This window comes from Canis lupus, chromosome X (assembly GCF_003254725.2).
Source record: "Canis lupus dingo isolate Sandy chromosome X, ASM325472v2, whole genome shotgun sequence".
In the NCBI taxonomy this organism is placed as follows: domain Eukaryota; kingdom Metazoa; phylum Chordata; class Mammalia; order Carnivora; family Canidae; genus Canis; species Canis lupus.
In genome coordinates this window covers 83,118,446-83,127,896 of record NC_064281.1, presented here as the reverse complement: position 1 = coordinate 83,127,896, position 9,451 = coordinate 83,118,446, and the positions used below count along the sequence as shown (strand labels likewise).

The 9,451-nt window shown below is 39.3% G+C and overlaps 1 protein-coding gene across 4 annotated transcripts; it reads right to left on the bottom strand.

The window, feature by feature from the left end:
- Positions 1–2,141: 2,141 nt before the first annotated feature.
- On the bottom strand, positions 2,142–9,052 carry NXT2 (nuclear transport factor 2 like export factor 2). 4 transcript variants are annotated; one of them, XM_025431505.2, is made up of 5 exons: positions 8,858–9,052; positions 7,805–7,892; positions 6,716–6,802; positions 5,066–5,210; positions 2,142–4,211 (listed from the first exon to the last, which is right to left on the bottom strand). In XM_025431505.2, the coding sequence occupies exons 1-5, from the start codon at positions 8,953–8,955 to the stop codon at positions 4,030–4,032; spliced, it is 600 nt and encodes a 199-aa protein (XP_025287290.1). In that variant the 5' UTR covers positions 8,956–9,052; the 3' UTR covers positions 2,142–4,029. The 4 variants fall into 4 exon arrangements, with proteins under 4 accessions (XP_025287290.1, XP_035567970.1, XP_025287292.1 ...); XM_035712077.2 differs by lacking the exon at positions 8,858–9,052 and adding an exon at positions 8,009–8,027; XM_025431507.3 differs by lacking the exons at positions 7,805–7,892; positions 8,858–9,052 and adding an exon at positions 7,531–7,659.
- Between the last annotated feature and the right edge of the window lie 399 nt (positions 9,053–9,451).

Sequence of the window (9,451 nt, the reverse complement as noted above, 5' to 3'; positions counted from 1 at the left end):
AACAGTTGCTCTCTTAGGCTTTGAACTTTGGGTGCAAGATAAGGAATGGAAGGAAAACAATGCCACCCTTTATGGCCTTCTGCAAATATGAGAGGAGGAAGTTTTTGATGTCTTGTAAGTCATGGTGACATTGCTTTTTGGAAGCCACCCCAACACCAAGCCCTACTAGAAAGTGACAGTTAAAATTACATGCTTGCTCCTTTTTGTCCTTTCCAAACTGCTGCTACAATCCACGAAGAAGTTGTAAAAATCTATTCAGCAGGCTGTGATCAGAATTAAAAAAATTATTACAATGAAATAGAAAGTACCAGAAACAACTTACAAGTAGTAGGCATGAGTTTTCTTTTGAACATTTAGTTTGTTACATTTATGCATCTGTGTGATGGGTTGTGATATTTCATACTTATTGTGTGTTAGAGCAAAACCTTTGAAAGCCACTGATCTAGAAGATGCATATGCCTCAATCCAGATGAAAGCTGTATCCTAAGACCCCTTCATCGGATATGTTACTCCAAGATGTTCCCTCTTTTTAGTGCTTCTCTAGGAAGCAAGACTGACCTATATGGTCCATAGATGGTCACCGAGAACTCTTTTACAGAAAGCTGCATTTGACAAAAGGGTGGAAAATATTAGAATACAGTGGTTTGATAGCTAAGTGTTTGGATGAAATATTTTCATTGTATAGAGCCAACTGTTAAATCCAAAAGCCAACTATGTCCTACCACTTCCCCCTAGATATTTATCCTTTATACCACGTTTGTCTTTTATATACCTTGTATTATTTTTATTATATACCCCTGTATTATCACATGCCCTCCTTAATGCCTGTCACCCAGTTACCCCATCCCCCACCCACCTCCTCTCCAGCAACCCTCCGTTCGTTTCCTAGAGTTACAAGTCTCTCATGCTTTGTCTTCCTGTCTGATTTTTTTCCATTCAGTTTCCGCTCCTTTTGTTATGGTCCCAATGGATAAATACCCCATATTAAATAACAAAAATCTGCAAGTGAAGTTCCCTTCTACTGAATTTCCTGCCTCAGTTTTCAGTCAATTCAGCAATATTCCAGAATAAGACAACTCATGGTATCTTCTTGCTTTTGGACTGCTTGCTCCTTTCCCAAACACCACATATGCCCTTTAACCTCACTGGGATTATCTTTTTTGACACATCCTGTATTACCAGGTAATTTCCAAAAACCAGGCACATGTTAAGACTACAATTCAACAAGGCTTATGCATGTTTAAATAAGGTCTGTAGCTCTTCCAGCCATACAAAGCTAGTCATACAAGTAACTTGAAAGAATCGGGAGTCATGAGTTACTAGCTCACAGCCTTTTCCTTTCACTATGCCCAAATCTATTTATTTACTTATTTTAAATTCAATTAAAATATAAGTGCATTAGTTTCATATGTAGAATTCAGTGATTCATCAGTTGTATACAACACCCAGTGTTCATTCTATCATGTGATCTCTGTAATGCCCATCATCCAGTCACATGACCACAGATTTAGACCTAAGTAGACTCCTAATCATTTTTAGAGAGGAAATACGTTACTGCACTTCATCAGTATTATTGAAGAGGCCATTGATTGTGAGATGTGCCGGTATTTTTGGTACAACTGAGAAAAGGGGGGGGAAGCCAATTAAACTATGATTTGGCAGAAATTTAGGATCCATACCAATTTCAGGGATATTTAATTGTGAAAAATAAGTGTATTTGTGAAGAAATGAAAAGTGGTAGATAGTTTCAAGGGCTGTTGCCTCTTCTCACTCCCATCCAAGTGCCTAGTGACTTATTTTTAATGTAGAATTGACACTACTGGAACCATTCTTTCTGGAAACCAACTGTCTTTTGGCTTAACTGCCTGCTGACCCCAGCATTTGGGCTAAAGTTTCCCAAGGTTAAAATTTCCAACATCTCACCAGAAACCTCACCGCTACCTCAAACAGATGATCCCGTGAGTGATTATTTGGTAGGAAAAGAACAAGGTGAACTAGAGAGAAGACAAAATCTAGGTTGTCAACCACTGTTATCAACATTCTATTGTGTTTGTTTTTTAATCTGAAAAACTTTATATTGTAAAGAACTACCTCTTCTGGCGTCTCAAAAAAAAAAAAAATCAAAAGACCTTAAAACAAGCTTGAGAAAACTTGTCACAAGGCAAATTTTATTTTTTTCAAGTTACAAAAATATGTGCATGTCAAAAATAGTCTTAGTCCATACAAGAGTAGTTCCAGCCATTTAAAAGTTATACAGAGTTTGGAAAGAGCAATGCATACAGAAGTCTTAAAACATACAATATAACCACTCAATTCAGTTATTGCTAGTTATATGCAGCTTTTTACTTGAGATTGTTCTCTACCAGGGAAAGGTCAGTGTTAGGCACTGATTATTTGCTGCTGAAGGCATAGATGTAAACAGCCATTCTAAAATGAGAATAAGCTCACTCTGAGTAGACTATAATGTTTAAGTTTTGATCAGCAGTATAAGAGACTGTGGGTCTAAATTTCAGTTCCACCCCCTTTTCCAATATTTAATTCTATTCTGTTAACACATCAGAAGTGAAACATGCAGTTTGGGTCAAGGGTAAAGGAACTTCTGCTTTCCAAAGTAAGCGATAAGAAACCTTATATTTGAGTTGCAATGGAGAAACGAAGCTGGCACCTTTCACTTAAAAACACCGAAATGATGAACAAAAGCATGGAGAAAACTTTAAAGTTTTACAAAAACCAAAGCTAGCCTTTTCTCTTTATATGTCAAGATATAACATGAATCAATTTGTTCTTTTGAAGTGTAGGGGCTTATGAAAATCTGCTGTCCTCTATTTGCTCTTTAAAAAGACAGAGCTAGCCACATGACAGGAACATGCCTTACAATAGTTCTATTTGCTCAACAGAAAAACAAATCATATTAAATAATTTTAACTTTAAATAAGTAAAAAAGAAAGAAAAACACAGCCAACAGTGTAAAACAAAGAAAACACTTATTTCAGGGGGTGGGTAATACATAGGAGACTTCTGGCCTGAAGTTCACATGGAAGACTTAGAAGTGAAGAGTGTCCCGAAGAGAGAGCAATGGCTTGGTTTCCCACTTTCCTGTCAGACCCTGCAGGGTCAGGGTTATTGCTTCTCACACGTAGGACCATTTAGAAGGCTAATTTATGACTTAAATCCTAAAAATAGGCTACATTTTTAGGAGGTAGAAAACAAGTACCAAACATTTACCATTTGGCCACCGTTCTTAATTTTTGGCCAACCTTGGATCTCTCCATTTCTCACTCCCCATTCTCCCATTAAAGCTATGAGTCCTACTATCATTTGTTACCTAAAGTTACAAACTTGGAGCTGCCAAGAGAAATCTTTTTAAGTAGTTCTGCTTTTAAATCACTGAGTAATCCAATACTCAAGTATCAACTGGGAACGTTTTAGTAGATTCACTCTGTAAGAAAACATGCCAACATAAAACACTTAACACGAAGAAAGACTACCGAACATCTCTACGTGTTAGTATGTCAGAGTAGCTATGCAAACCTAAATTAGTAATGCCTTCACTGAATGGATTTGGAAAAGCCTTACATTACAATTGCATTACCAGCAATACTGAAAATAGGTATGTGTCTTACTAAGAAATTAAGCTAGTAACAATGACCAAAAAACTCCACTTTTTCCCAGAGAGTTACTTTGTGCTGATATCCCATAGATAGTATTACAAAAGAATTTCATTTTTGCAATAGGCTGGGCTCACAGTGAGTATATTAATACAGAGACCATGTGTACAGTATTACTGTAAGAATGTTATTAGTGAAATGTATATAAGGCATGTAAAAAACTAGCATTAAAGCTTTTAAGGGCAATGATCCAAACAGGCAGCTGCTAAAAAAGGTGCTGCTAGGAATAAAAAAAGTATTAAAGAAAACAGAGTTTCAGCACTTATTAGTTTATAGTGCTTCCATAATGAAATGAATTACTTCACATAAATTTCTGTTGCTGGAACTAATGGACCAAAGAAGAATGGACTTTTGCCCCCTTTTAAGTACTAGCCCAATCTTGGAAACGGAAGCAATCACTTGCAATCTTCCACACAGTGTTGTTAGGAGTAGACTGGGCAGTCAGCAGGAAGTTCTGGTTGAAGTAGTGTTGTTTGTTTCCATCAAACTTCACAATTCCACTGGTCACAACGAGAACTGTAGTCTGGGCCTGAGTAGCTTGCTCTTTGCCCACATAGAAAAAAAGAGATCAGTTTCTATCTCTAAGCAGATTTTCCGGCTTAAACTACATTGCTTCAAACACAACACAGAAAAAACCTTTCATAAACTTTCTTTGCCTTGAGGACAATATTGAGCATGTGCCCCTAGAGGTAGAAAATTATCATTTCAAAGCATATTAAAATTATTTTTAGTCCAGAAGGATTTAGGGTAAAGTTTCAAAATGAAGAGCTTATACCCAGCACAGGACCATTCGGTTACTGTATTCATTAATATTTCACAGGGCTTCTAACAGAGCTTTTTCTTATGCTTTCTTAAGCTATGAAGGGGGGAAAAATCACCCTAAACTACTACTTCTGACACTTAGGACCCTACCTAGAGGTTAATCTTACATATCGCATCAATCTACTTTGAACCAAATTCTCTCTTGCCAAATCATTTTTTCGTGTAACAGAATAAATTTCTTCCATCAAATTTCAGCAGGTTTTAAGATAATAAAACATATTAATCAGATATTGGTATAATTTTTTTCTGGAAACATTTCAAGGTACAAAACGCAGCTGTTTATATAGGGACAAGGGATAATTGGTCTTCTCCCATCAACCAAAATCCCATTAAGCCTTAATTTCTCACTAACTTCTAATAAACCATAAGCACACAATCCATCAAAACCTACTTGCGGTCCTCTGGAATGAGATGGAACTAAAGGAAGACCAAAAGTTTGATCTGACTGAATTTTTCATTTTTAAGTTGTTCAAAGAGTAATTGCTTCTATGGCTAAAAGTTGCTTGCTGCTTTTGGTGTTCAAGCTCAGTGCTCACTAAAGGAAAAAAGACGACACTGAAAGACCATGGTCTTACCATGAACTGGTTGGCAATCTAACATATTGACCTGGAACTCACTAGAAGGCAACATCTCAAAAAAATTAGCTAGGGCCTCCAGCCCTGTAACAACATTTCCATTCCATATTAAAGTGGCCTTCTCCAGATACAGCCGGGTTAGTGCCTTAAAGAAAAAAAAAAGGGAAAAAATGGTAAAGATTTCTGTTCCTGGGGAAGCATTTTATAGAAATGGATCGAAGGGTTACAGGAGGCATATAGACATTTCCATGGTTCTACCTACCTCCATCTCCTCTCTCCTCAGCGCCCCTCCCCTCCCACTAGAAGATAACGGGAACAAAGCATATGCCTTATCACCTTGACTTTAATAGATATCATCTCACTTTAGCCATGAAAACACTGTGCATCCAAACTAAAAGAGGGTTTTAGAGTTTTACTTTGTTTGCTAAAATGAATTAAATGATTACAAGCTTCAACCCAAACCAGTTTTAGTCTCCCTTTAGTTTCCAGTTCTGAGAATTCAAGATGTCAATCAGATTCCACCGGTACACTTCAGCCCTAGTGTTTATATACACGTGAGCCACTTAATGTTTGAGCCATTTGATGTCCTATGTTTTAGGAAAAATTCCTTTTACTACTACTCAAACAGCCTATTTTGTTCAAAGGAATCAAAAGTACTTGCCAATGCAGTCTTTGCTAAGTCAGGTAAGTTAAGGCCCAGATAAAGCAAAATTCAACAGTTAACCCCTTAGGCACAAGAGTTAGTTACAGGAGTTAAGCGTCACAGGACACATTTGCTTAATCCTAAAATTTCACTTGGATTAAAAGAACAGCCTGTTATCTGGACTCTGGTAATAAAACTATGTTGCCTTTTTTTTGCTGCTTTATTTTTGAAAGCAGCAAGACACAATAAACATCCATTGTCAGGCCCTTGCCCTTGTGCTGTACCAGAAGCTTCTTTTATCTTCTACCTTAAAAAAATAGAAATTCTTAGAGATTAATTTCTGTACATGCAGCATAAAGGAAAGCTCTCTAAAACAATCTTATGCCAATAAGAGACCTAGGCAAGACTCCAGCACATACTGAAAGTTAACTTAGAAGATAGGACTCAAGGATAAATCACAACAAAAAAAGCTGATGAAGTAACTTGCTCTGTTGAAAACTTAAAGTATCCAAGCCATGTGGATCCTGTTTGTGAGTGCCAACTACAGCTTTGAGCTTTAATCAGAAATTAATAATATATGAAATTAAACAGTTCAAGGAACATTCCCTGTAATGGCACACTCCTTCACTAGCACTGATACTGTTTTAAGTATACTGGCTGAATGACAGCGTTAAAAAAGGTAACATATTTGAGTAAATATATGTCAAACCCCATGTCAAGTGCAGTAAGTTAATTCCCATTTACTCTCCCTAAAACTAGAGAATAAGAGAGATTAACAATTTACCCAAGGTCACAGAGTTAGGTAAATGCAAAGCTGAGAGAGGGACTCCAGAGCCCACATTTCCAGAGTATCATAACCAATCCTTCCCTTAAAAAATGCACTTTTAAAGAACAAGCCCACAGTTATCACTTATGCAAGTCAGATGACTGGATGGCTACAAAAAGACAAAAAGCAAAACAAAAAACCCTGGTACTTAACAAAGTGTAGTAGAGTCTATAAGGCTCACCCGTCTTCTTTTGTCCATTGTCTCATAGTAAATATTGACAAATTCCTCAGCAGCTCTACATGCCTGATCTACGTGAGTTTTAAAGTCCTAGAAGAAAAAATTCAGAAGTGCACATTACCACCCCTCCAACTCCTAACAAAGAGAAAACGAACAAAAGCTGGTCACGTATTTCAATCACTTTGTAGCTGCATACACAGTTCACATTCTTCCATCGATATTTGGACATTATAAAGGTCAGGGTTCAAAAGTTTCCAGTTTTTTTATTTTCCCCCATTTTAAAGTACATGTGTTTAGGACATACTCATCCCTCAATAGTGAATTTTTTTCTCATTTCAAATATGAATTTATGTTTGCTTGGTAACTGGTACTGGAAGTACCTTACGCTTCCAATATCTTACAAAACATTCACCTTAAAAAAACGATGTGGTCTGAACCTTATAAAGGGCAGGGTGGTGGTGGAAGTGCTGAATTCCCTCTTTAAGCCAGAACTCAGGACAAAGAGTTACTCAGTGGGGGAAAAAATGGAGTATAAAACGAAGTTCGATGAAATGCTTGAAAAACTATATAGTTAGGAAACTTCTACACATGACGGAAAAATTCACCGGCATTTGTAAAGAATTGTCGAACCGAAGGAGAGAAATGCTGTTGGGGTTTTTCTTCTGCCGGATGATTTAATAGGTACCTTTCTCCCAGCCATTCGCCGAGCCCAGCCTATTATTTGAATTAAGAATCCGTTTCATTTCCCTGTCAGGATATCGAAAGTCATTCAGAGAGGGAGATGATAGAGAATAAAAAATCGCAAGCCATAAACAGACCCCAACATTTCCGCTTCCCGCCAACTCTCATCTCGGGGTCCTTGGCAGCAATCGAAAGGGACTGCACGGACGCCAAGGGGTGGGGGCGGCGGGGGAATCTGTGGGCTCGCGACCCAAGGGGGCTACAGAAAGCGGGCCCCGCCCCGGAGCCCAGCGGGCCCGGCCCTGATTCGCCACGGGACCACGTGACCACCAGGCTGCCCGCCCCAGCGCCCCTCCCCTCAGCTGCCCGAGCCGCGGCGCCTCGGCACCCTGCAGTGGCCCCAGCACTCACCACAGACGTGGCCATGAGGGACCCCGAAGCAGCTTGTTCCGGCAGTGGCGGCGTCACTACCTCTTCACGTGTCGGGCGCCCTCGGCTGCTGCAGGACCAAAATTTAGGAAGACAGCTAAACCCGCCAAACGCCGAATTCTCTACCCGCCCATTCTCTCCCGGAAGTAGCTCGGTCCGTTGTTAAAAGCACCCCGATGTTCCAACCTTAAGTACACTTCCTTCAGTTCCGACCGTACCCTCCCATCTGCCTCCTCTATTCATTTGGTTGCTATTTATCTACTTGGTTGGGAAGAAAAAAATCCTCTGCTTTCGTAAACTAGATACTCCAAGTAAAAGTATCCATTTCCCTCACGAAGCGGGACAAGAAAAAAAAAATCTAAATGGCCCAATAGGGGGACTTCTTTGCGCCAGGAGGCGGGGCCAAGGATAGCAGAAGACCAACGAGAAACGCGAGGAGACACCTACTGGAACTGTAGACTATAGGAAAAAGGGGTGGAGTTTGGGGAGGGATGCCACCACACTGCGCATGACTGGCAAAGAACGGTTTAAAGTTCTGGAACATTCTGGAAGAATCTAGCCTCACTAAATCGAATCCCAACGGTCTCAGCAGCATTCCTAAAATTATTCATGATTTGGTTTTCTGCTATTCATAAGAAAAGGCTTATCAAGTTCCTTCATGCCCAAATTTTGGTCTCAGACTCCAAATGAAGATTAGCAAACCTTGCCATTCACCACCTTCTGCAGCCTACTTTCTAACTGCAACTAAAATTTTACTGCGTGGTGACCACGAGCAATGTAATTTTCTAAGCATTTTAATCGATATTCACTTATTACTTTAATAATGCTATGAGGTAACCATCTCCAGTTTATAGCTAAGGCACATTGTGATTAAGGAACCCACTGAGAGTCACAAACTAATTGGGGTTCAAGCTCAAGCAATTTAACTACCACTACAACCTGATTTCACTCTCCAGCATCCTTTAAAACCGTTCACCTCAAAGGCACCAACAGCTTCTGCATGGTTAAATCAATTAGCTATCGCTATAGTCTTACCTCGAATAGCTGGTTTCTGGCTCATCAAAATATTCTCTCCTTCTTTGGTATCTTCCTGAGTCCCTTCTATGAGCCCAGTCTCTTCTGAATCTTCTCATATTTGAATCTTATTTGCCCCCCACAGCGCTCCGCTCTTCAAACTACCTTCAACTGCAGGCAGACTGACTTTCTTCCCCTGCGCCCTTCTTACTGGCGTCACTTCCGGGGGTGTCTCTTATTTAAAAACCTCCTTCCTCCCACGTGACTTCAACTGCTATTCATATGCTAATAAATCTTCACGACACATCTCCAGCCCCCACCGTCGATGTCCAGTTCCGCTTATGGAATTTCACTAGATATGAACAGCAGAAATGCTTTACAGGTTTCTCGAACTCTTAAGAGTCCAAAATTTAAACTCCTTAATTCCTCTGCAATTCCAATCTTCTGTATTCTTTCAGTCATCTATGCTTGAATTCTTGGACTCTATTTTTAGCACCCCCATCATCGTAATTCACTTGTTTGTTCAAAAAATATTGAACACTTACTATGGACTACCACGTTATGCAAGGTTCTCCACATAACGTTCACAATGTAATGGGAGTTCTAGACAATAAA

What these genes read in the sequence shown, in the direction of transcription:
- NXT2 (XM_025431505.2), bottom strand. Translation starts at nt 8,955, where the DNA reads ATGAGAAGATTCAGAAGAGACTGGGCTCATAGAAGGGACTCAGGAAGA. An exon ending in CAATGGACAAAAGAAGACGG is followed by an intron (nt 5,211 to 6,715) that starts GTGAGCCTTATA and finishes TTTTTCTTTAAG; the next exon opens with GCACTAACCCGGCTGTATCT. An exon ending in AGATTGCCAACCAGTTCATG is followed by an intron (nt 4,212 to 5,065) that starts GTAAGACCATGG and finishes ATGTGGGCAAAG; the next exon opens with AGCAAGCTACTCAGGCCCAG.